The sequence below is a fragment of the Grammomys surdaster genome, unplaced genomic scaffold (genome assembly GCF_004785775.1).
Source record: "Grammomys surdaster isolate TR1022 unplaced genomic scaffold, NIH_TR_1.0 126048, whole genome shotgun sequence".
Lineage (NCBI taxonomy): Eukaryota > Metazoa > Chordata > Mammalia > Rodentia > Muridae > Grammomys > Grammomys surdaster.
In genome coordinates, this window is record NW_021620860.1 from 3,660,820 (window position 1) to 3,687,550 (window position 26,731).

General features: G+C 45.2%; 2 protein-coding genes across 4 annotated transcripts; both read left to right on the forward strand.

Annotated features, from left to right (window-relative positions):
- Positions 1–298: 298 nt before the first annotated feature.
- Positions 299–2,915, forward strand: Atp5mc1 (ATP synthase membrane subunit c locus 1). Of its 3 annotated transcripts, none has more exons than XM_028755100.1 (5): positions 299–360; positions 938–984; positions 1,890–1,967; positions 2,238–2,416; positions 2,691–2,915. In XM_028755100.1, exons 2-5 carry the CDS (start codon positions 946–948, stop codon positions 2,803–2,805), a joined length of 411 nt encoding a protein of 136 aa, XP_028610933.1. In that variant the 5' UTR covers positions 299–360; positions 938–945; the 3' UTR covers positions 2,806–2,915. The 3 variants fall into 3 exon arrangements, with proteins under 3 accessions (XP_028610933.1, XP_028610932.1, XP_028610935.1); XM_028755099.1 differs by having other exon boundaries at positions 311–429; XM_028755102.1 differs by lacking the exon at positions 299–360 and adding an exon at positions 481–559.
- Positions 2,916–10,716: 7,801 nt separating this feature from the next.
- Positions 10,717–26,550, forward strand: Ube2z (ubiquitin conjugating enzyme E2 Z). Its single transcript, XM_028755020.1, has 7 exons — positions 10,717–11,143; positions 13,052–13,124; positions 14,988–15,175; positions 17,917–18,028; positions 20,006–20,118; positions 22,713–22,803; positions 24,620–26,550. Exons 1-7 carry the CDS (start codon positions 10,821–10,823, stop codon positions 24,788–24,790), a joined length of 1,071 nt encoding a protein of 356 aa, XP_028610853.1. The 5' UTR covers positions 10,717–10,820; the 3' UTR covers positions 24,791–26,550.
- Positions 26,551–26,731: the final 181 nt, after the last annotated feature.

A 26,731-nucleotide genomic window follows, 5' to 3' on the forward strand; every position in this document is an offset into this window, starting at 1 on the left:
GGTCAAGCGGCCGGTTAACACTCCCACGCTTTTTTCTTCCGCTTGCACCTTGGTCGCCATTTTGTGTTGAAGGTTGTAGAATCTCTAAGTCTCGTCGACTCTATGGTCAAGCATTTCGGGATTCGACCAATCGTAACCCCGATCCCGGAAAAAGAACCCGCCTTTATCCGCAAGGAGGCGGGAATTGCCACGAAGCTCCTGTGGAGAGAGAGGAAGAAGCTGGAAAAGACCAATAAGAAAGATGGAGTTGATGACGCTAGCCAATTGGAACGTGGAGAGATAACGGCCAATGGGAGTGGAGGGACCCCGAACACGTGGGTGGGGGAGCTGAGCGCTGAGACCAAGGGCTAAAGCTGGGAGGTGAGTCAGTCACCTTGAGCAGGAGTGTGCTGTGGACCGAGCAGGGGCTGCAGGGGAGTGGGAGTGCAGGTGACTTGGGACCGGGAGACAGGGGTCCTCAAGGCCGTAAGCTGTGCCACGTGGAGCAGCATTTGCCTCCAGGGATAGGGAAGGAGGACGAGAGTCTTTAAGCCTTATCAATTAATGTTAATTACCAACGGTAATGAGCGATAAACGGCCGCTGGGGAGAGTAGGGGACAGCTATGTAACTTGGGCAGGATCCTGCACGACGTCTGCCAGTTTCTGCCTCCAGTCTTCCCGGGAGACCATTCCTTTTCGCAACATTTCCCTCTTGGGGCCTGAGCCACCTCCTTTTACTTCCGTTCTTGGTTGGTCCTTCTGCAGACCCGCTGCGCAGAATGTGATTGACCCTGGAATCTGCTCTGTCCTTCTGACCTCTAATGCCCTCCTTAGCTGGGGTATAGGAAGAGGGTTGGAGAGATCGATTGGAGGTGGATGGGGACGACAGGAGGTACCAGTATAAGCAGACACCCGGGCTTTCATAGGAATTACATTTATTTTCACCCCCTTCTTGCAGATTGAAAAATGCAGACCACCAAGGCACTGCTCATTTCTCCAGTTCTGGTAAGCGGTGACTCCGGGTTTCCCTATAGTGCCGGGTATGGGAATGGGAGCAATCTCGTTTAATGAATGGACCAAGAGGAGCTGGCGTTCCGTGATGATGATGATGGCTATTGGGGGAGGGTATAGGATGTGTTTGCAGGTAACCTATTCAGGCCTGTAAATCAAGCTTTCGGGCCTTTCTGAGTGTCCTCAGATAAGCTAGAGCTGACCTTTTATCATAGTCCTGGCTTGGCTGCATGTTCAGTTCATCTGGAAAGCCTAACGCTCCTAATGCCCAGACTGCACCTCAGACCAATTGCATCAGGCTGTGAGAATGAAGGTGGAACGCCAGGCAATTTTGGTAGAACACCCCAGGTGATTCCAGTGTTCTGACAAACCTGAGAGTCGTTGCACTGAATAATATGTCAAAAATTCGTGTCGAGCTTTTCTAAGATGGCTGTTCTGGGAGTCAGACCCACTGCATGAAGGATATATGTTGCTGTGAATGCATTTTCAGTAAATCTCTCCCCTTGGTGCATTTTGTTACCTCAACAACTGATTAGATGTTTGAGTCTTACTCTATTCTGGGAAACTGATTAAGTCTGTGCCCTTGGAAATGAACTTTGGTACCTGGTTTGGTTTGGGTTTGGTTCTGAGGATTGACCCCCAGGGTCTTGTGAGTGCTCCCCAGCCTGGTACATTATATCAAATGGTGATTGCTGCTACTGTGGGCTACTACAGATTATCAGCAAAGCTGTCTCCGATTGCAGACCTACCTGAAAAAAATAAGTTAATTGACCTTGAAATTTATTGGGCTGATTGTGACAAACTCCTGCCACTTAGGTTGGGTTTGTTTGGTTGGTTGGTTGGGTTTTTTTTTTGGGGGGGGGTCTGATTTGGAGCAATGTATCTTTCTGATTTTACAGATCCGCTCCTGTACCAGGGGTCTAATCAGGCCTGTGTCTGCCTCCCTCCTGAGTAGACCAGAGGCCCCATCTAAACAGGTAAGGAAGTCAGGCCCCTCAGAATGTCCCTAGGCGATGGTCCCTCCAGTTAACTGAGGTGCTTTTAGGAGAATTAGAGGATCTATGACAGGCTTGTAATTCCAAGATTCAAATGACAGTCATAGATGTGACCAGGCCTGTCTGAAAACACCCTGGGACTGACACTCTCTCTGCAAGCAGAGCACTCTGCCCTTTGGGCGGGGTGAGCGTGGAGCAGCCACCTGACAATGGCCTCACTGCTCCTTGCCTCACTGTCTCCCTTCCTTCTAGCCTTCCTGCAGCAGCTCCCCTCTCCAGGTGGCCAGACGGGAATTCCAGACCAGTGTTATTTCCCGAGACATCGACACGGCAGCCAAGTTCATTGGTGCTGGGGCCGCCACAGTTGGTGTGGCTGGATCAGGGGCTGGCATTGGCACAGTGTTTGGTAGCTTGATTATTGGCTATGCCAGGTAAGTTTGGGGCTGCCTGTAGTGGTTCTTCGTATAAATTCCACCCCATTTGGGCAGAGTCTTAGCAAGTAGGAGTTTCCAAGTTGATGTTCTTTTACCTCCTATTTCTCCAATGACCTAAGTCAGAATTGAAGTACACCACATGTGAACTTGCCAAGTTGCTAGTCTCCTGTCCTGTCCAAGTTCCTCAGGGTAGATGTAGGCTAGCCCCTTTTGGAATAGTAGCCACTCCCTCCCCCTCCCCTGGACCCTCACCCTTTCCTGTGTCTGGCAGGAACCCATCTCTCAAGCAGCAGCTCTTCTCCTATGCCATTCTGGGCTTTGCCCTGTCTGAGGCCATGGGACTCTTCTGTTTGATGGTCGCCTTCCTCATCCTCTTCGCCATGTGAGGCTCCATGGGGTCACCCAGCCATCCCTGCTGCTTTGACTCCTTGCCAGTCCTGGTGCTGGAGTGAGTGTGCTGAGCTTTACCATTAAACAACGACGTTTCTCTAAACCATATGCCTGTGCTTGTCTTTCTACCCTGGGGTCAGGGGGTGGCTTTGGAATGGTGAGCAGTGACAATTGGGTCAGCCTTGGTGATAAGGAAGTGAAAAGAGCATGAAAGGGTCTCACAGTCTCCCAGGAGGATATGAAATAGCCTGGGTAATGATGTTGGTGCTTTGTCCCTTAAAACTTGAGCATATCGACAGGTGCCATGTCATTGGATTTTGCTTATTTGAGGTGGGGAGGGGATGTATTGTTTTATTTTGTTGAGTCCTTAGGGTTTTTCTGTGTAGCTTTGACTGGCCTGGAACTTACTATATAGACCAGGTTAGCTGTGACATTACAGTCTACCTGCCTCTACGGGCATTAAAGGCATGCGCCCCCTATTGTTTGTAACAGGTAACATTTTTGAGGAGCTTAATTTACTATAAGCTCTGTGCTGGATGTTGAACAGCAATCCTGTTAAGCATAACCATTAAGTCTGTTTTACACATGAGAGACCTGTGCTTAGGAAAGCAAAATAGTTTGTCCAAAACCCTGAGCAGGGAAGGGGAATTAGCCTAAGTTTAAAGGTGCTACCCATCCGTTGTTTCTCCCCGTCCCCAGTCCTCTTTTATTTTTGCCACACAATTTAAAAGTGCTATAGAGAAGTAGATTAAAGGTAGAAGTGTTGATTGAGTAGACAAGATGGCTCTTTGGGGCAAAGGTTCTTCCCTTCTTTGTTGTTTTGTTTCTCTGCATAGTTCCAGCTGCTCTAGAACTCAATCTGTAAACCAGGCTAGCCTTCAGCTCACAGAAATCCTGCTGCTTCTGCCTCCCAAGTGCTGGGATTAAAAGCTGTACCACCATACCCATCTGAGTAAAGTTTCTTGTCACAGTAACCTATGGATCCACAGAAGATGAAAGTGGAGGCAGGCCTTGTCACCTGTATCTAGCTCACTTGTGAGTCTCATTTTCACCTTTAGCCTCATGGGCTTTTGAAATGTTGACTAAACAGAAGACACACAGGTTTCCCTTAAACAATCTATAATCTTTGTTTGAGCCTGAAAGTGCTTTTGGAGGGTGTGAACTAATGGATTCCTTGGAGTCTTGAAGCTTCTTTTTCTGTGGCCTGTGCCTTCCTTCCCCCTCATTTGATGAAAATAACTGATTGCTCAGGTAAGATAATGACTCATCTACTGCCACTCCCCCTGCCCCCCCCACTCACATAAAAAACATACATGCTGTAAAAACAAAAACAAAACCTAAAAAACAAAAACCACATGCATTGATGTTTGTATATGCAAACTGGCAGGAGAATCCATGCAAACATTTGGGCCAGAAGGCTGTCAGATCTCCTGGAATTGGAGTTACAGGCAGATGTGTTAGTGGGAGCGGAACCCACATCTATAAGAACAGTTTGAACTCTTTTTTTTTTTTTTTTGGAATTTATTTCTATTTTATGTATATTGGTGTTTTGCCTGCATGTACATCTCTGAGGGTGTCAGATCCCTGGAACTGGAGTGACAGACAGTTCTGAGTGCCATACGGGAGCTGGGAAGTAAACCCAGGTCCTCTGGAAGAGTAGCCAGTGCTCTTAACACCGAGCATCTCTGCAGCTCTCAGTATGAGCGCTTAACCATTAAGCCAGTTATCATGTCTGGAACAAGTCATTTTTTATAAGTAAAAAAACCAAGAGGAGAGCTCAGGGGTGGGGCATCCTGCTAAGATTGTATAGCTGGCTAGTAAAGCTATCATTGAAATTCTAGAACCTCTTCTTATCACTGTGCTGACTCATCAAGAATATAAGTTCAATGACTCTTCCCAAGGCCATGCAGCAAGCCAACATTTCCAAGCCAGGTCCATTTGACATTTACTCCTGTATATCTCAGCTTTGTTGTATGTGGGACCTGGTAGTATAACTTCAGTGCCCCAGTTTCCAGATGACCACTGTGAGGATTACATTTATTTAAGAAATACCTAGCCAATAAGCTAGGCTACTTCTACACACACACACACACACACACACACACTCCAACTTACTTGTTAACTTACCTGATTTATTTGAACCTGAGTTCAGCTACATGATGGCTGGTTTCTTTTCCTCAGTTTCACATCTCCACTTCCTCAGAGCCCGGGTGGCAAATCTTCCTCAGCCTAACTCCTAGAATTCCTCTCTGTCTCCTGGAACTCCTACTTATTACTTCCTGCCTTTTGCTAATAGGCCATCAACTCTTTGACAGGTGATGCTTCCACACAGAGACTATCCCTACAAGGCAGGCTCAGTTGTTGTCTTGAGGGGTGTTTCTGTTCATTGAGTGGTAGGAGCATTCATAACATAGCCACTGGATATCAGTAGCAATAGATTCTTAAGTTGACAACCATTGACAGATGCCCTCTTAGGTGTTTTACCTAAAGTAATTCCCTCAAGGTTACTGACCAGTGGTAAATCCTGAGACAGCCTGGCAGTTTCAGGCCAAAGGAAGAGGACTGAAGGTGACCTAGCAAAGTGTCACCAAGGGAGCAATAGATTAACTGGTAATGCTGTTACACAGACAAAACACCATAACCCTTGGGGATATGATGCTGGCACCCTTGACGGACGGGTCACTTGCTTTGGAGGTAATCAAGGAACACTTCCCAGGGAAAGTAATTGCTTCTTCCTAACTGTGAAAGGCCAGGAACCTGAGAGGCTGGTAAGGATCTCCTTCCATCCTATACCCCAGCCTTCAAAGAGCCTTGGAATTGGCTGAACTTATAGATGGTCAGGGGTAGGAATCTAGCAAGTGGACTCTTGGAGGGAGAATGCTTTCATATCCACTATAGGCTAGTTAGTATCATAACCTCTAAGGCTCTTCAAGATCTGTGACATTAGCTCTGGTGAACAGATGAGGCCATTTTGCCTAGTGCAAAATGTTTGTAAGTGAATGCAAAGATGTTTTGATCTTGGGGGTGGTTATGAGAATAAACTATGCTCTGAGAAGGGCATAGGAACCACAGGCAGGAGCTGATCATGAGGTAGACTGCTTGCCTGGCATGTTTGAAACCCTGAGTTCTATTCCTAGCTAGGGGACAGGAAGGTCAGAAGTGCATGGGCTTGAGAAGCAAACAGAAATACAAATCTCAGCCCTGCTCCATCCTAACTAAGACATCACTGTCTCCCCAGTGGGGACTTCTTCATCCCTACAATGGTTATGAGACTGACTTTTGGTGATTGTAACGAAATGAAATATTACAGGTGGTATATGTAAATGAGGTAATGTTTGTATACTCGTCCGGTTTCACATGCTGCTGGGGGTCAGGGCAAGCATTCAACCAACCAATTCACATCCCTGCCCCCATCCACGGTATTATTTTTGACAGAGTCTCACTGAATCTGGAGCCCAAATACTTTTATTTTTTATTATGTGTATGTGCATGTGTCTGTGTGCATGAGAGTTTAGAAATGTTATATCCTCTGGAGTCAGAGTTTGAAGCAGTTGCAAGCTACCCAGTGTGGGTGCTGGGAACCAAACATGAGTGCTCTGCTTGAGTAGTTACGGCTTGAATTCTGAGCCATTCTTCCAGCCCCTCACACCCAGCTTTTACTGGATATCCAAACTCAAGCTCTTATGTGTGGGCAGCAAGCCCTTCATCACTGGAACCATCTCCCAGCTCACAAAATAAATGGTTTTTACTGCACTGTTAAACAGCTGTTGTAAATGAGCGAGGTTACTTATGCTAATAATCCCAGCACTGGGAGGATGCAGGCAAAGGTGTCAAGAAATTCAAGGCCAGCCTTTGCTGTAGGTCCAAGCCAGTCAGGCTTCAAACACACTGCCAACAAAACCAAATATATTCATGTATGTGTGCACATATATGTAGTGTGTGTGTGTGTGTGTGTAGAGGTATTTTCAATTATTAAAAGCTTTAAAATATCTGTTTCAAGTTCTGATTTTTTTTTCTTAGTTTAGGATTTTTGATCTAGTAGGGAAATATTCATGTATTTCTGGCATAGCACCAAGTCACAAGCCAGAGTACTGGAGGGGAAGGCATGCCCCAGACAGTGGTGGGACACACCACTGGAAAGCCGGAGATGAGTCTTCCTGGTGTATCTCCTCAGAAAGGCCATCTGAACACTGGTCAACCCCTACCGTCTGAGAATGATCTTTGCAGTCTTACCAAATTGTGTTGGCCCAGCACAGAAATGACATGAAGCTGGGGAGGAAGAAGGCTTGGAGCTCTGCTCCTATGGGAAGCTTGCTCAACTGTCAGCCATTCCCAGAGGGCATAGAATTAGTTCTAGCAAGCATGCTATTGCCCTTGGCCAAGTTCCCTGTGGAAAGTAGCCAGATGTTGCCTTGAGAAAGTCAACGGACACTGGAGGAAGTTGGCCAGCTCACTTTGTGTTCACCCTTCTCTGGGTCCTTATGTCATCCTGGCCTCTGTTCTGTCAATGCCTCCCATGGTGGCTGGTGAGCTGGCTTTTTAAGTACTTGCCATCTTTGGCAGTCCATCACGCCTTGACTTGCTGGTTCTTTGTGCAAGTTTGGCTCAACACTTTGAAATCACTCATACCTAAGGAAGAGAAGGAGAAGAGGTGAAATGCTAAAGAGCTATGACCGGGGGAAGGCCAGTGGCTACCATGCTGGCCTCCTTTCCATCCTCCTGACCTTTGTGCAGTATCTATTGAACATTAGGCCCTAGGGCTAGGTGTCCCGTTCTTCCTGCTCTAGAGGAGGCCCTAGCCAGTGGCCAGACATGAGTAACCAAACCACTGAAATAAAACTCGCAAGAGCTGTAATAAAGGCATGAATAACAAACCATAGGAACCTGAAGAGGGAGTAATTAAAACTAATACACAGTAATAATAATATGCCTGGAAATGTTATGGTTTGGCAAAGAAAGTGGAAGTAAGTCCAACTGGCTTTAAAGGACGTTTAGGAATAATAAGAGTTAATAATTATTATTGGCCCTGGGCAGTCATTGTGCCCCATTCACTAGCATATTTTCTGCTTTTAATATCTTCAGTTGTTGTCCCAGTTTTACTAGGAGGAGAAGAGGTGTGGAGAGGTTAAGTAATTAAGATTATTTCGGCTAGAAGTAAGGGAAGAGTATACTGTAAGCGTAGAAAGTATCCGGCCTAACGGAGCTGCCCGTGGTAGTGGATGCTTTTAAACCCCAGAACTGGGGAGGCAGAGGCAGGTGGATTGCTGTGAGTTCAAGGCCAACCTGGTCAACAGAGTGAGTTCCAGATCACCAGAGTTGCATAGTGAGACTATCTGAGAAGGGGGTTGAGGTAAAAAGGAGGAGACAAGTCAGGGAGGGGCCAATTAGTAAAAGTTATAAATATTAAAAGTACAGTACAGTCACTTTAAAAAATACTGGTGCAGCCCTATGTGCTAGTGCACACCTTTAGTCCCAGCAGTCAGGAAGAAGAGGCAGGTAGATCTCTGAGTTTGGAGGCCAGCTTGGTCTAAAGAGCAAGTTTCAGGACAGCCAGGGCTACAAAGAGAAACCATGTCTTGGGATGGGTGTGTGGGGTGAGTGGGAGGATGATGACTTTGGCTAAGTGTGATGACCAAGTTCAAGTGTGACTTTAAACTTCTGAGCATCCTGCCTCTCCCAAGTGCTGGGATTACAGGATTGCAGCACTGTACCTGACTACAGACTAAGTTTCTTTTCCTTTTTTTTTTTTTTTTTTTTGAGACAGAGTTTCTCTGTGTAATAGATTTGTCTGATGCTGGCTGGTAGTGGCACCTGCCTTTAGTCCCAGCACTCAGGAGGCAGAGGCAGGCTGATCTCTGTGAGTTCAAGGCCAGACTGGTCTACAAAGTGAGTTTCAGAAGAGCCAAAGCTATTTCTCCCCTGTAGCCCTGGCTGTCCTGGAACTAGCTTTGTAGACCAGGCTGGAGCCCAAACTCACAGAGAACTGCCAGCCTCTGCCTCCTGAATGCTGGGATTAAAGCCGTGTGTGCCATCACTGCCTGGCAAAATGATTATTTTCAATAAAATGTTATTTCATTTTAAAAAATCAAACCAAAACAAAGATACATCAACAAAACACGGAACCTCTATAGAATAGTATACTACTGATTGGTTTTATTTCATGTTGGGTTCCTAAGATGAACTATACTAAGCTGCATTCACAAATTACAAGCTAGAGTCCTAGGTGTGTGCATGTATGTGTAGCAAAATGACAACGTCTGGAATCCGATGCAGCTCTGCCTCCTGCTCTCAGTGTGATTTTTATGTGTGTGGCTGACCTTCTGTCTGCCTGTTGTCATTCTATCTGTTACAAAAGACTAATAACAGTCCTTACATCACAGAGCTGGTGAGAGAACAAGTAAGATAAAACAGATAAACAATGTGTAACCTTTTTTTTGTTTTTTTTTTTTGTTTTTTTTTTTTTTTTGTTTTTGTTTGTTTTTCGAGACAGGGTTTCTCTGTGTAGCTCTGGCTGTCCTAGAACTCACTCTGTAGACCAGGCTGGCCTCAAACTCAGAAATCCGCCTGCCTCTGCCTCCCAAGTGCTGGGATTAAAGGCGTGTGCCACCACTGCCCAGCTGGTTTTTGCTTTTTGAGACAGAGTATCCCTTTGTAGCCCAGATTGGCCTTGATCAATTTGTGGCCCCAACTATCCTACATGTCAGGACCCTCGTGAATCCTCAGCTTCCCTAGAGCTGAGATTACAGGCATGTGTCATCACAGGAGCCAGGCTTCTTTGGGAGTAAAAGAGAAAAAAAAAAAAAAAAACAGAGTGTGGGGAAACAAGATCCAAAGTGAGGCTCTGGCTATTTGTTCTAGAATGAGTATTCATAAATGTACTAAAGCTAATATGAATATTTCATTGGGTGTGGTGGCTTATGCAGGTCATCTCAGCACTAAGAAGGCTGAGGTAAGCAGCTACAGTATATGGAGACCTTGTCTCAAAAAAAATATTCATACATTTTGCTCTAGAAGTATCAGTCTAGGGGGCGGAAAAAAAAAGTATCAGTCTGTTTGTTATAGATATTGTCTCAAATAACCTGAAAGGGTTGTGTAAATTCTCAGTCATATGGTACCTCTGGTTTTCCAGCAATGAGCAAACACACACACACACACACACACACACACACACACTCATATTCCAGTCAGTAGAAAAAGGTTAAAGTCTTTTCCCCTTAGTCATAGAATTAATTTTCATATTACAAATCTCAATATAGTTCTAAGAAATCTAGAATTTCAAACCCATAATTCCAGGATTAGCGGGTAGAAAAGGTACTGAGCTTGGAATCTAGCCTACCAAGATGTCAACTTCTGTGTCATCATCTCCAGGGCAATGCCTAGCAACAGCTCTCGGCCTTTAGTATGCCCCTCATAAATAAATATTGAATAAACTGAAATGAGTTGATGTTTTATTCGTAGGTTCTGATTCTGTTCTTGGTCCATCCTCAGTCGGGGGCAATAGTAGTAGTTAGTGGGAGAGAAGACCAGGCATGATCCATCACAGAGCTATAGGGATGAGACGGGCCCTAAACTAGTCAAGCTCTTCCTTCGATCGCCCTAGAGAGAAGCTGGACTTCAGTCCTACCCCAGGATTGAGTATCGATGGTCCCTCCTTTTAAAGGAGAAGCTGTGGCTTTCTCCATCTTCTTTGAACCGTCTTCTCTTACATCAACATTCCAACGTAAAACCCTTAACCACGGTGGACTGCCAGCATCTCAGCGGATCGCAGAATCTGCGTCGGCCTGGAGCGCCAGCTAGTCCGCTAGCCCCCGCCCCCAGCTCTGGAGGACCGTGGGTGGACGCTCTGGCAGCACGCCTCTCGCTGGTCCGGGCGGAGGTGGGCGGAGCCAGCGCCACCCGGGCCAGGGAAGCGGAGGGTGGGGACACTCTGGCCCGGCTCTCGGTGGTGCGGGAGCAGCGGCCGCTCTGGTCGGCGGACGTGCTGCTGAGCAGTCCCGGAAGCGAAGCAGCGATGGCGGAGAGTCCAACTGAGGAGGCGGCTACGGCGACGGCGGGCGCCGGGGCAGCAGGCCCAGGGGCGAGTGGTGTTGCCGGTGTGGTCGGCGTTAGCGGGAGCGGCGGCGGGTTCGGGCCGCCTTTCCTGCCGGATGTGTGGGCGGCGGCGGCGGCGGCGGGCGGGGCCGGGGGACCGGGGAGCGGCCTGGCTCCGCTGCCAGGACTCCCGCCCTCGGCCGCTGCCCACGGGGCCGCGCTGCTTAGCCATTGGGACCCCACGCTCAGCTCGGACTGGGACGGCGAGCGAACCGCGCCTCAGTGTCTACTTCGGATTAAGCGGTGAGCTGAGGTTTTTCCTCCCTCACCCCAGAACTCCAGGGCTCGACTCCCCCCCCCATCTTTCCCCATCGGGGCTCACTCCCGCCTCCTGTCTTCCAGGCCCAAACCCTGCGGGCCTCTACTGACGGGGCCTTAGTGTCGCCCTTTCCCTCCCTCCCTCCCTCTCTCTCCTCAGCGCCCGGCCCTAAAGCCCAAACAGATCCACGATTGCCCTCGGGCCTACCCCGCCCCTTGCGACCTCCGGTGAGCCCTGCGGCTCTGTTCCACACGCCCTATCCCTACCCCCTCCGGTTCACCCGAAACCCGACCCTTTTGCTCTTCTGTAACACTCGGTCCCGCCCTTCGCACTTCCCCTCTAACCTACCCCACCAGCTTACCTAAAGGCTGCCCCCAGGCCCCACCCATAAGTCCCCCCCATCTCTTCTGGAGTCCCTGCTTGGAACGTACTCTACCTGTATTGCCCAGTTGCAGGCTCGGGTCAGCCTTTTTACCTTTCCATTCCTCATTTTCCCCACCATATGGTCCTTTCCACGGGTCTAGATAGCCTCCCTGACTTTCCAGATCATCTTTTGAACCCAGTTATGGTCTCCCCATAGCTGTCTCTCACACCTGTCCCAGAAACTCAGCGTTTCGTTCCATCTCTCAGTATCACCCTGGATTGTAATATCCTATTCAAAAACTTTTTTCCTGTATTTACCTCCTGGGTTTTTTGGTTTACTTTTGCATAGCAGATGTACCCCGTTTAAATATAGGAACAAAAGGCCTAAGGCCTTTCTGTGCTTGTGTTTTTGGGTGACTGATCTTAGATCATATCACTTCATAGATAAATACGTTTTGCAAAAGTGCTCACTTAGTATAGTACCTACTGCATGGCAAGGAATAAGACTGTTGAGCTATTAATTCTGAAACTTGTTTCCTGGTGACCAGACTGACTCTTTTCATGCCCCTTATCTGGGTATTATCTCAAACATTCCAAGTCCCCTCAGGTGTCTGCCTAGCTACATATTTTTCAAGTTTATTAATAAAAAGATAAACTACACCATGCGTATAAAGTACCTGGCACAGTGCCGGACACAGAACAACTTCACAGATACTGCCACCTCAAACTTAAACTCAGAATACAACTCTCAACTCTTTAGCTGTTTGATTCTCCTAGTCTTGATACAGCTTTGAGTTTGGCCTGGACAAACGTCTTTGTTCTGTTACCCTACTGTGTCCCCAGACTTCCTCATAATTGACTTTTTCTGAGCCAGTTCTCAACTGATCCATTCTATTTGATTACTAACCCAGAAGTTCATCTATCCTAGTTACTAAATATCATCTTTCAGAGATGGGATTCTGGTAATTCCAGAGGATTCCTTTTTCCCCAAAACAACTCCATCCTGTTAGTTTCCTGGGCACAAAGGCCGTGATAGACTTGGACCTGCTGGCTTCATACAGTCTCCTCACCAGCATAGTAAACCCATGTAGTTTATGGAGTAAGTTTTTAGCAGGTATAATGATGCCCTCCCGATTAGTTTTGAGAGAATCTCTGTGCTCAGTTGTAGTACCTGGGAATCTGGGAGATGGAAGTGAATGAGTTTCCATGTGGGAAGAAGTAAGAGTAAATGGGATGTGCCTTTTCCAGGGTGACATCTGATACTGATACCATTTGGATGTTGGCTTATTTTTCCTCTCTCAGTACCTCCCCCCACCCCCCAGGAAACAATGCCCCTTTGATAATAATTTGCTCTCTGCCTGCCTGAGTATTCAGCTGAGATTTCTCAGCCAAGAGGACAGTGCAAACATTTTCAGTACCAAGCACCACTCTCTCAAACTCTGAGCTCACTGAGGTGGTAATAGCTGTCCCTCTCAAGGGATTTCCCTCTTCTTTCCTCACTCCTCCTACCTCCTCTTGGTGTTATACAGGGATATCATGTCCATTTATAAGGAGCCTCCTCCAGGAATGTTCGTTGTACCTGACACTGTTGACATGACTAAGGTAGGTAACTTGATGGGGGAGGGGGCAGGGGAATTATGTGAAAATTGGGCCCATAAAATTGAAAAGACCTAAAAGATAATAATTGAGCTTTCCTCTCTGATTGTTCAGTTGGAGAAATCAAAACCCCGAGAAAGTAACTGGCTTGCCCAAGGTTATATATAGTGAGAGGTAGTGCAGAATCTTAAATAGGTCTGTTATTAGGGTATACACAAGTATTGTTTGGCTTAGAAAATTGTCAGATTGACAAGCTGTACCTCTTGTTCCAGCTTAGCTATTAACAGACCACTCTTTCCTCTCGGCTGCTCCACTCTAGGTGATCCATGTGGTCACCTACCCATTATTCCTCATCTCTGCTCCATCTCAGCGTCTTGATTCTGACTGTAGTGCTGCAGGTCGGGTGCAGGGAAGGCAAGGATGAGGCCGTCCTGGCTGAAGTGTTCCTGGTACAGATTCCTAGTCTTAACGATTTGGTGTATCTCTCACCCCAGAGACCTATCCTCTCTTGTCCTCTATACAGGAAGCTTCTGCATAATAGTCATGCTCTTCTAGCATATATATACCTAGGCTTCTCCTATCATTAAGTGTTCTACCCTTGGGAATGAACTGATGTTGGAGGGGAAAGTCAGATATCCTAAATCTAGGGTTTTAAGCAAAAACCAGTAAGTTGAGATTTCCTAAAGTAAAAACTCAACTTATATATTGTTATAAACTTTTATTTTGAATAGACTTTCTTTTAAATTAATTTTGTTTTCTTTTTTTCTTTTCATGTAGCTGGAAATATTTTTCTGGTGACATGCTGTTTCCATACAAATGCTACGATAGTATGCTAATCTCTGAGGCCTTAAAATTGATTCCAGTTGACTCTACTATTTTCAGAGTTTGCAGACTAGAATATAACCTACTGTGTTGCCAGGGCAGTGTAGGATTATAGATTTGAGGCATGGGAGTAGAAGGTCTTTTTCCTTCTTACTGTTTAAATTCTGAGCATACTTAAGTCATTAGTAAGGAGCCTTTGAAAAAAAGCATAGAATTGAGTCAGTTCAGGTTTGCTTCCCTTCTTGAAGGAAAATTATGTTCAATAATGAAATAATTATGACTTGTGGAGGAAGAGAGCTGAACTTAATGTTATGTTTTTAGGAATACTGATTTATTTATTTTTACAACAGTGTTAGAGAAACTTGGGGGGTGTGTCCATTGGTCATGAATGGACCCTGAATTTTTTTTTTTTTTTAATCTTTGACACAGTAGTTTTGATCCTCTGGAGGAAGCAAGCAGTCTTTGCATCCCTGTAGTTATTAGTTCTGCACTGTTGTTTGCACTGGTGCTGTATCTTCCAATCCCCCTTCTTCCATTCATCTTCCCTTCCCTTCTCTTCCTGTCTCACACACACACAGAAAGGACTTGCATCATAAGCATGATTAATATTGGCAAATCCAAGCATCTCAAAATATGTACTGATTTCCTAAATGTAAAAACTTAATTTTATATTGTATATTTTATATATTTAGGTTTCATTTGTTGTCCATAACACCAATCAGGGAGGTCCAGTGGGAAAAACAAAACAAAATTTGTTTTAAGGTACTATTGACAAAGGTCACTTCTTACCTTGGTCTTTAACTTTTGAACGTAATCTCTGAGAGAGGCGTATGATGGTACTCCACTGTAATGGAATTTCCTTACATTGAAGACCTATGTATATGAGTGAGCCCTGGTGGTTCATTGTGTATGGTGAGGATGTGTCATGTGAATACCAGGAAGTTCATGCTGTTGGTGACAGCATCTGGTGGTGGGAGCAGGTGGAGGCTAGGAGGGGTTGTGGTGGGACATCACCTCACAATTTTGAGATGGGGTTTTATTTTGCAGATTCATGCATTGATCACAGGCCCATTTGACACTCCTTATGAAGGAGGTTTCTTCCTGTTCGTCTTTCGGTGTCCACCCGACTATCCCATCCACCCACCTCGGGTCAAACTGATGACAACGGGCAATAACACAGTGAGGTTTAACCCCAACTTCTACCGCAATGGGAAAGTCTGCTTGAGTATTCTAGGGTAAGAGGAGACTTCTAAGAGGCCAAGTTGGTATTAGCAAATAATCACTCTAGGACAGTCTTCATCAATTAGGGTTCCTCTTCTGAACACACAGCACAGAAGTGATTGATTGTTCAGTTCTCAGGATGGCACGTGACTGGTATTCTAGATAGAAAGGAGTAAAGTCACGTCATTACATGTAAGAAACGTGAAATGGTTTACTGAGTGTGGTCCTTGAACTGCCACAGCAGCCTCTGCAGATGTGAAGGTCTCATCCTAGAAGTGTATTTCAAGTTCTGGGGTGTGACAGCAGTCTGCTTGGAGGCCGTACAGGTGGTTATGCTCTATGCCCCTTTGAGAACTACTCTCTTGGGAAACATTAGGGCCTTACTTTTTCCCCAGAGGCTTGAGAAAGGCTCCAGGTCTGCTGTACTCATGCAATAGGCGTCTGATTGGAGTCTCTTAATGGATGCCTTTGGAGGCAGTGGTGCTAATAATGATTATGATAATTTAACAATTGAATAAAAATATCTGAACTTGGAAATAATACCAGATATGAAACAGGTGTCACATATGCTCCCTGGGTGCTACTAGGAATTTGCTTTGTGGAGTTCTTACTCATTCCATATCAGTTGCCTTTGTAAGTTTAAAATTCAGTATGAAGAATATCTTGAAGCCTGTTTTGAATTCTTTTGCAGTCTAGCTTTCCTTGAGATAGAAAGTAAGTATGTGTTCAATGTTGGAAAGCTGCCGGGCGGTGGTGGCGCACGCCTTTAATCCCAGCACTTGGGAGGCAGAGGCAGGCGGATTTCTGAGTTCGAGGCCAGCCTGGTCTACAGAGTGAGTTCCAGGACAGCCAGGGCTACACAGAGAAACCCTGTCTCGAAAAAAACAAAAAACAAAAAAAGAATGTTGGAAAGTTGCTGTAACTTTTGATGCTGGTTTTTTTTTCTTTTTTTTCTCTCTCTCTCTTTTTTTTTTCTCTCTTGTGTCCAGCACATTTCTAGGTTTGGCTGTGAGAAAGGCAGCTGAAGTACATTAGAAATGTGGTGGTCTCTCTTTTTCTCTCTCTTTTTCTAGAACTCTCAAATCTAGAGATATGGTATACTCTGCTAGAATTATGACAGCTGCAAAGTCCCATTGTAGGAGATTATCTAGAATAAGTCCTTCATCTTATTAGGCTACATAAGTGTCTCTGCTGGTGGGATTGGGTATATGTATGTGTCCCTTGATAGTATGGAAATTAAGTCACGGATTTGGTATGAAGTTTGTTCTTGGAAGTATGTGTGTAGTAGGTTCTCCCTCAGTAAGCTAATATGAAGCCATCCTAGATACTAGCTCACCCAAAGATGGTGGTTGAGTGAAAGCCACAGAAGTTTGTTGCATGGTAATGATTCTTATGGCCAGGCAATGGTGGATTTCTGAGTTCGAGAGTTCGAGGCTAGCCTGGTCTACAGAGTGAGTTCCAGGACAGCCAGGCTATACAGAGAAACCCTGTCTCGAAAAAGAAAAAAAAAAAAAAAGATTCTTATGTAGTTTTAGTTGGCTACATCATCCTTTTGGCCTAATTCCCTCTCTTCATAGCTAGATATAACTGTTAGGGTGACTAGCTGCTGAAGTAATGGAATGAGAACTAACCCTGTTGGTGAGAATTGCCGCAGGTAAAGTAGGGAACAGCATTGGGAGAGAGCATTGGGAAGAGCAGTGGTTAGTTAACTTAAGTAAGCCAGTCGTGGCTCAGGTTATGTTCTGTTTCCATTTCTCATGCCATTTTGTTAATTAATTGAGCTAAAATAAATACCTGTCATGCATGGTAGGACATATTTCTGTAAGTTCAAGGACAGCTTGGTCTACTTAGCAAGTTCTAGTACAGCTAGGGCTACATCACTGATACCTTGCCTCCAAATAAATAGTGACACTCTGCCTCTAAATAAATAAATAAAGGAATGAAGGAAGGCAGGCAGGCCGGCGTTGACGGTCAAGTGCCCCACTCTAATACCTAATGTGGCTTAGCCAGGAGTGGTGTAGTACATGCCTCTAATCCCTGGCATTCAGGAGGCAGAGACAGGAGGATTGCTTTTAAGTTTAAGAATAGCCAAGGTTGTATACCAAGACCCAGACTTTATAAAAAAAAATGTGTGTGGGAAATATTTTTTCTGGTGTTCAAATTTTTTTCTATCTGATATTTTAGATATTGTCAGACTCTCCACATTCTGGAAATGTGCCATTGTTTCTGTCTTAGCAGAGTTATGGGTCTTTAGAGAACTTGACTCTGCTTGTCGTGTTACAAAGCTGAGTCTATAAACTTCAACATGTATTCTAATAGGCAACAACTTCAGTTACCTTCATGCCTTTGATTAGCTGCTCTCCCTTCACCAACTCTATCACCACCAATAACTAATTATAAGCTCTTAGAAGTCACAGGTTAACATTTAGACAGCCTTTAGAGTTATTTTCCCTAACGTGGGTTCCCATTTTGGTAGGTTGGTCTTCCTTGATCACTGTTTCTATTCTAGATCAAAGAGTCTTTTCAAAGTTTCTGTTCTTGCTTGCTTCTGTTTTCTTTTCTTTCATTTGATAAGAGAATTTAAAATTTAGGCTTTTGACTATTCTGGTGGATGAGGATAAAACAGGTTGGGAATTTCCCAAGTGTTAATAATGAAAGAGCAAGTTACAGTTAGTCACTAATGGTGGTGATGCTATTGCTGTCAGGGTTCACTGGCTGTTCTGTGCATCACCCTCTTCCTCTGCTGTGTTTGCAGTACGTGGACTGGCCCTGCCTGGAGCCCAGCTCAGAGCATCTCTTCTGTGCTTATCTCCATCCAGTCCCTGATGACTGAGAATCCCTACCACAATGAGCCAGGCTTTGAACAGGTAAGGACTGTTTTGGGTCCTTGTGCTGAGACCTGCAATACCAAGGTCTATAGGTGCTCTGAGCTACCCTGTAGAGTTCTTTTTCTGTTTTCCACCTAGGATAGCCCCTACTTGATACTGATACAGAGAGAAAGGGAACCCACATAAGTGCTCTTTTTTGCAAGAATTGCAATATCAGCTGGGCATGGCGAAGCACACCTTTAATCCCAGTCCTAGGGAGGCAGAGCCAGTGACTCTCTGAGGTTAAAGCTAACAAAGTTTATGTAGTGATTTCCAGGCCAGCTAAGACTTAATAGTGAGACCCTGTCTCAAAAAGGAAGGGGAAAAAAAAAAAAAGGAAGGAAGAAAGGAAGGAAAGAAGGAAACAGATGTTACAAATGTTACAATAAGATTGTTAAGTATTTGACTTGGGTTAGCCTACTTAGTCAAAGTCAATGTTGTCATTTGGAAATCAATTTTGAACCTACTTTGGGAGTTTTTTAATTTATTCCATGTAGATGAGACAGGAGTTAGAGACATCAACCACCATAAAGCAACAGGTGCTCTTAACTGATGAGCATCTCTGCAGCTCCGTCCCAATGGGTTATTGAGTGTGTCTGCATTCTGCAGCATAACATAGATGCTCTGTAGTGACTACTGCCCTGCTGAGCTAGCTCCACACCCCTGACCCCTTTATGATACCAAGGATTGAATTTATGGAACTTAACCATGAGCTACTTCCCTAACCCTTTGCGTTTTAATTTTGAAACAGGTTCTCAGAAGTTGTATAGGTTGGTCTTGAATTCTCTATATTCCAAGCAGACTTTGAACTTTTTTCTTGTAGGATTAGTTTCTGTTACTTGTACTTTAGTGTATGTTGTATGATGTACGTGCATGCACATATGCACATGGCATGGAAGCCAGAAGAGGATGTCAGGTCACGTGGAGCTGGAGCTATAGTGGGTTATGAGCTGCTAGGTATGAGTGCTAGGATCCAAACTTGGGTCCTCTGGAAGAGCAGCGACCACTTAACTACTGAGTCATCTCTCTGGCCTCCTAGACCTTGAACCTTAGGTTCCCTTGCTTCAGTCTCTGCCGATAGTGGGGATCACAGACAGGCCTGTGTCTTACTCTGGCTATCTGTTATTTTGGAGATAGGGTGGGTAATTAATTACTTGTATAGTTAAAGGAGCTAGTCATTAGTTAAGACAGGAATATTCTAGTTGGCACTGCAAAGAAAACGGCATAGGAAATACACATTTGCCAATGCTATATGCCATGCTGTTTATGTCCTATATATGTATATTGTTTAATATTTATGCTAGCTATGAGGTAAATATTGTCCTAATATTCAGGTGAGGAGATAGAGATTTTCTTTTTCTTTGTTTTGTTTTTGTTATTTTTTTTTCCCAGATGGTCTCATGTAGTCCAGGCTTAACCACGCCCATACGCCGCCATGCCGCCCCCCTCCCCCGTGTGTGCGTGTGTGTGTGTGTGTGTGTGTGTGTGTATGTGTGTGTTACACACGTGCATGCATGTTTGGCATAGAACCCTAAGGCCAAAGAGCCTTATAACTTATTTGCATCTGTCTAGCTCCCAACATTTGACTCTGTTTATTTGGAATGTTAAACCTTGTTCCTTTGATAAGTTTGCAGCACTTTAGAGGAACCTACAGACAAGAAATTAGCCAGGCAGCTCCTGCATTGTTCCCCATTAGTCTTTATTAATAAGCCTTTTATTGAGACTCAATAATCTGATGGATCTAGTCTAATCTAATCTAATCTTGCTGATTAATTATTTGACCTATAATAGAATGGGTATTTTTATGTATAGGGAGGTCAGGGATCCACAGTTGTCTTGGATTTACAATAGGAAAGGTATTCTTTCATTCTTTCACTGTATGTGTTTGGGTCATGCACTGTCTGTTAACCGTGAAACATCTTTACACTGGCTTTTCTCTCTGACTAAATGGGTACTATGGCATCTGTCACATTACAGGAAAGACATCCAGGAGACAGCAAAAACTATAATGAATGTATCCGACATGAGACCATCAGAGTTGCAGTCTGTGACATGATGGAGGGCAAGTGCCCCTGCCCCGAACCCCTACGGTATGTGTCCAGAGGGCCCATTAAGTGTTCATCCATTTTGGAGACTCGGTTTGCATCTGTGAGGACCTTTGCATCAGAGTTTGTTGTCAAGAAAGGTAGAACAGAAAAAAAGATGGATTTTTTTTTAATTCTTTTTTATTTGCTTGTGTTTGTTTTGTTTTGAGACAGGGTTTCAGTATGTATGTAGCCCTGGCTGTCCTGGAACTTACAATGTAGACCAGGTTGGCCTTCAGTTCACAGAGATCCAGATGTCTCTGCCTTCTGAGTTCTGGAATTAAAGGCGTGCGCCACCACTGCCCAGCTAGACCTACAGTCTTATGCTTGCTGGGCAAGCACTTTACCACTGAGCCCCAGACTTTTGTTTTCTTATCTGTTGTTCCTTGGTTTTAGTGTTTTGCACTTTTGTGTAGGCACATCCATCCATGGGTGGGTGTGTGGAGGCCAGAGGTCAGAACTGGGCCTTCCTCTATTGTTCTCTAGTTTTTGAGACAGAGATTCTTTTTTTCTTTTCCTTTTTAAGATTTATTTGTATATTTTATGTATATGAGTGCATTGTAGCTATCTTCAGACACACCAGAAAGAGGGCATCAGATCTCATTGTGTCCAGTGTGGGTCATGCTATTTTATTTATTTATTTATTTATTTATTTTGGTTCATGCTTTTAAAGAGAAAGTGTCTATGGTTGCTCAAGAAGTTATTCAGAATTTTTCTGTTTGTTGTTTTTTTTTTGGGGGGGGGCAGGTTTTCGAGAAGCTCTGGCTGTCCTGGACCTCACTGTTTATACCAGGCTGGCCTCGAACTCAAAGCGATCCACCTACCTCTACTCCAAAGCCCTGGGATTGAAGGTGTATGGCTACTTTGCTGGGCCTCTCAGTTCTTTAAGAGTATAAAATGTGATGGGAAAGTAGCTTGGATCTTCACGGAGTCCCTTGATCCCGCCCCCTGATGAAGGCTGAAGAGCCAGATGAAAGTGAATGCCATAGAAACCTTCTTTAGTTTCATTTCTGAGTGCCAAAGCTTGATGAGCAGAGTCTGGTGCAGCCTTCCTAAGAGGGTGGGTGTGTCTGTGGAGGCATTCAAGATCTTGGATACCAGAAGTCAGATTTCCTGGAACTAGAGTTACAGACAGTTGTGAGCTGTTGTGTGTGTGCTAAGACATGAACCCAGGTCTTCTAGAAGAGCAGACAGTGCTCTTAAATACAGAGCCATTTTTCCAGCCCCAGGGAGGATATTATTATTTGCTTACTTGAGACGGGATCTTATATAGGCCTGTCTAGTCTTGAACTCAAAGAAATCCTTGCCTTTGCTTCCTCAATTCTGGGATTAAAGGTATATGCCAAAATGCTTATCTTTATTCTTACTTTTTAATTTTAATTACATGAATGTATGTGTCTGTGTGGATATATTCATGTGAGTGCAGTGTCCAGGGAGACTAGAAGAGGGGGTGTCAGGTGCTCTGTAGCTAGAGTTTATAGGCAATGTGAGCCATCTGACATGGGTGCTGAGAACCAAATTTGATTTTCTGTGACAGTAGACCTCTCTCCAACCCATGATTTTTTTTTTTAACTTCTTTTTTTCTTTTAATGTGTGTGTACACATTTGTGCATGCTGTGTGAAGGCCAAAGAGGAATGTCAGGTGCCTTTTTCTCTATATCCACCTTTTCTAAAATACTGGGGAGAGATGCCATGATCATGTGTGGATGTCAGAGTTCATTCAACTCTGTGGAGTTGCTTTTCCCTTTCCACCTTTACATGGGTCTGGGGATTGACCTCAGGTCACCAGGCCTGTGTAGCAAGTACCTTTACCTGCTGAGTCATCACCAGCTCACTACCTCAGTGTTTGAGATGGAGTTTTTAACTAAACCCAGAGTTCTCCAGTGATTAGACTGACTAGTCAGCAAGTTGTAGACATTCTCCTGTCTCTGTATCTCTAGTGCTTAGGTTGCAGGTATGTGCCCCATACCCACCTTTACTGTGACTGCTGGGATCCGAGCTCAGGCCCTCATGCTTGCACAGCGGGCACTTAGATGACTGATTCCAAGGGTTGTCTGTGATTTGAAATGGCCTATGAAGACAGTGAACAGTGAGCATGGAACGGAATGAGGTTGGGATTCAAGGAGTTTGTGTTTTAAGTGCTCTGGTTTAGTGATTCTAGAATTATAAGGGATACCAACAGTCGTCTTTTGCCTAGTGCCTGTTTTTTGGTTGGTTGGTTGGTTGGTTGGTTGGTTGGTTGGTTGGTTGGTTGGTTTAGTTTTTTTCAAGACAGGGTTTCTTGCTGGGCGGTGGTGGCTCACACCTTTAATCCCAGTACTCGGGAGGCAGAGACAGGCGGATTTCTGAGTTCGAGGCCAGCCTGGTCTCGTGTGTATAAAATTATTTGTATTAAAGACAGGGTTTCTTTGTATTCCCTAGACCAGGTTGGCCTTGAGCTCTGATCTTCCTGTCTTTGCCTCCTGAGTACTGGGATTAAAGGGGAATGCCACCACCCAGCCAAGAATGCAAGAGCCACTCACTCTTTAATTGGTATTAAGATTAGGAAGTGAAAGAGGGACCTGTGCCTTATGTTTCCAACTGTTCTGTTTAATTCCCAGGGGCGTCATGGAGAAGTCCTTCTTGGAGTATTATGACTTCTATGAGGTGGCCTGCAAAGACCGCCTGCATCTTCAAGGCCAGACCATGCAGGTAAGACAGTCTCTTGTGCTGATTCTAGAAGCTCCACGCAAAACATAGACAGTTGCCCTCACACAGGTCTCATCCACATCTCATAAAATGCTTTGTCCTGTGAGGCCAGAGAGAAGACTGACTTGCTTAAGAACATGAAGAGATGGTTTCCAGTCATACTCAGGGTCAAGTAGGAATGCTCTGTTCCAGAACGTACATTATAAGCCTTCCCTTTCTAGGGAAGCCCTTTAAACTCTTCCAAGAATATCCACCCTGCTCAGAACACCAAGGACGATAAGACAGTAACTGTAGGCATTCTGTCCCTGACCCTAAAGGCTTGCAGAGAAAAGTGACTTAGGGTAGCAGTAGTGTACAGTATGGTGTTGATTCCTGCTTTAGAGGTAGTAACTAGTTCATTTTCTACTGAGGACATGGGTTCTGGCTTCATGTAAGAAAGAATAGACTATGGAGCTAGGAGATGGCTTAGCAGAGGACCCGGGTTCAACTCCCAGCACCCACATGGCAGCTCACAACTGTCTCAAACTCCAGTTCCAGGGAATGTGACCCCCTAACACATAAAGGGCAAAATACCAATGTTTTGGGTTTTGTTTTTGTTTTTGTTTTTCGAGACAGGATTTCTCTGTATAGCCTCCTGGAACTCACTCTGTAGATCAGGCTGGCCTCGAACTCAGAAATCTGCCTGCGTCTGCCTCCCAAGTGCTGGGATTAAAGGTGTGTGCCACCACTGTGGCTGGCTGTCTTTTTTAAAGACAGAGTTTTACTGTCTTTTCCTGGCTGGCCTGGAGCTCATTCCTATATATTATTTTTTAAAACTCAAGTTTGTTGGCTGGTTGGTTGTTTTTTTAAAAGTATACTCTATTCCAGCTATAGCTATTTTTGATACTTTCAAGACAGATCTGCAAAATTTTTATGTTTTACATATTTATACAAAATGTTTAGTGATCTTTGGCTAGGTGTGGTGGCCAACACCTTTAATCCTAGCAGTTGGGAGGTAAGGGCAAGCCCAAAGGCCAGTGTGGTTGACAAAGTAAGCTCCAAGCCAGCCACAGCTACACAGTGAGACAGACCCTATATCCAAAAAAAGTGGTCTTTGATCTAGAAGAACACAGAGAGAGATGAAGGCAAGGTGGTTCTGGAGCATTGCCCAGACCTGACAAGGAATGTCATGGTGGGTCTCTGGGAAATCAGAACTCCTGACTTCTGGACCTGTCTGTGACCTTAGAAAAGCAGAATGTCCTTTATAAAGACAGAAGATGGAGGGAGATTATTTTCTTGAGTTTCCAGAGGTTGAAAACACAGGCCCTTGGGGCCAGAGAGATGACTCAGCAGTTAAAAGCACTGACTGCCTGTCCAGACTCCCGGTTTGCTTCCCACCACTGATACAGCAGCTGTCTGTAACTTCAGTTCCTGGGGATCTGAAGCTGTCTTCTGGCATCTATGGGCACTGCACCACATGAGCTGCACAGACATACATGTAGACAATGTACTCATACATATTAAATAAAAATCTTGAAAAAAGTTAGAAAGCACAGGCTTACCTAATGAACCTAATGATCATGGTCTCCCTTGATAGTTCATTGGATTCCCCCATATCCTCCTTTGCATATTGGCTTCTTTTCAAAGTGCAAACATATTTTAGTGTTAGCCCAAGCTAGACCTATTTGGGGCAATAATACACTATTAAATTTGGGACCATTTGGACCACCTGCACTTCCTCTGTCCCAGAAGGTAAGCTTGCTTTTCAAAGCTGCACTAGAGCCAGAGACATAAATCTTACATCCCCTTGTATTTGTTTTTTGTTTTTTTCCTTTCACAGGACCCTTTCGGAGAGAAACGGGGCCACTTTGATTACCAGTCCCTCTTGATGCGCCTCGGACTGATTCGACAGAAAGTGCTGGAAAGGCTTCATAATGAGAATGCTGAAATGGACTCTGATAGCAGCTCCTCTGGGACAGAGACAGATCTGCATGGGAGTCTGAGGGTCTAGACCCTGCTCCCCTGCCCCTCCCCAACTCGAGAGTCCCAACAGAGCCCCTCCCCTCACCCCAGGGACGGAGAGGCACTGTGCATCTCCCTTCAAAAGTGTTGGCATCCCGCAAGATGGCAAGAAGCAAGCAAACTCAATCCCAGGGTGTGGGAGTGGGGCTGTTCCCAATCTGACCTCCTTGGTGCTGGAGCACCTAGGGCTATAGTCAATCCTGGATCAGGGCCAGGGTACTTGTGTGAGAGTGCCTGGAGTGATGGCCTCTGGCAAAGCTAAACAACCAACACACCTCTCTGCAGGGCCAGCTAATTAGGGATAGGAGAAGACAGAAAATGAGAACCTAAGAGGGAGCATGCCCAAGTGGTTTATAGGGATATCTGGGAGTTTGGGTGGGGTGCTGTCCATGACACTTAAGCAGTCTGGTTGGTTTTCTGTTAGTCTTCAGTCTTGAAGCAGGGCTTCCCAACATCCTTTTCTTCCCCTTCCCTATTATTTCCCATGGGCCAGCATAACTTTGTTTTTCCTAATTTATATAGTCACTGTTCTAGACAGACCAAAGACAAGGAACAGTGGTGGAGTCTGGGCTGCTGATCAGTAAGCTTTATCTAGCACCTGAGCACCTTCTCCCTCACACCAATTCCTCTGCATTGTAGGTTATAGGTAGAAGGTAAGCCAGCTGGGATTGAGCCCAGGTCTCTGTGAAGCCTGCATGGGCGCCAGGAAGCTGCTCACTGTGTCCCCACAATCACTGATTTGAAAGGTTCCCAGCACAGGCAGCTGCAGCGTGTATGGGATTTGAGCCACTACATAAAATAGTCTCTTACAGATTCTCCTGAATAGTAGTCAATAAGGGTGTTTTTCTTGGGGTGGAGCATGGGAAGACTGATGCTAGTCCCTATTTTTGTTTAGCTGTTATGTCTGTAGTCCTTGTCCTCCCTTCTGCCCTAGCCCCATTCCCTGGGGATTTGTGAGCATGGACAGCCAATGGCTTGAGGGGATTGTGGCTGGGACTCTGGAGACTCCTTTTATCTTTCCCTCTTTGTCACTGGCGCTGTTCCTTTCTTTGAATTTAGCTAGTGATCCTTCAGCCAGTTGAGTAAGAAGTATGTGTTTTCAGTGGCTCGGGGTCAGAAGAACCCATTCTTCCCAGTTTGATACAGTTCACACTTTTCAGGTTTGCTGTTCTGGCTCCCAGTGGGTGGTCAGTGATCCACTGGATGCAGGCCTCTGGCCAGTATCCAGCCCTGAGGAATGGAGAGAACTACCTGCCCTGCCCGCTGCTATAAAGGTCTCTGCCTTGTGGATCATGGGACTCCCTTGGAGAGAAAGGGAGAAGATAGGGCACAAAGAGGGACCTCTTGGGAGGGCAGAAAGCAGAGAACTGGACAGAGACAGGTTGCTTGGGGAGCAGTTTTGTTTTGGCTACGTGGAGGCTGGATCATATGTGGAGGTTTGAAAAGAGACCCTGCTTCCAATTTCCCTCTTCCATTCCCAGAGCTAGTCCAGGGCTGAGAATGCCTTTGGTCTGTGGGTCCAGTGTTGTCTGTCATCCATTAAGTGTTCCCACTTTCAAGTGACAATCTTCTCCTTGGCCCTGCCATGGGGCAGAGCATGTCTGGCATAGCAGCCTGACTTTTATGCCCTAATTTTAAGTTGAGGAAATATATGCACAGGAGTCAAAGAGATGTCTTTATATCTGACTGTACATAAATGAAGTTTTCTTTTTTTTCCTTTTTGGTGCAATAAAGTTTGTTTTGGCAGAAGGAGGAAGCGCCTGTGGGTGTGGGAGGGTTTGTGTAAAGAAAACACAGAAAGTCACCTGGGCCAAACTGCCAGGAGGGGGCCCTCAGTTTTCTAGAAGCTGAGAGTGGAAGAATCTGAGGAAAGAACTATTTGTGGTTGGTTTTCTATCATTTGGAAGTGGAGGACTATGCCATCAGCAGT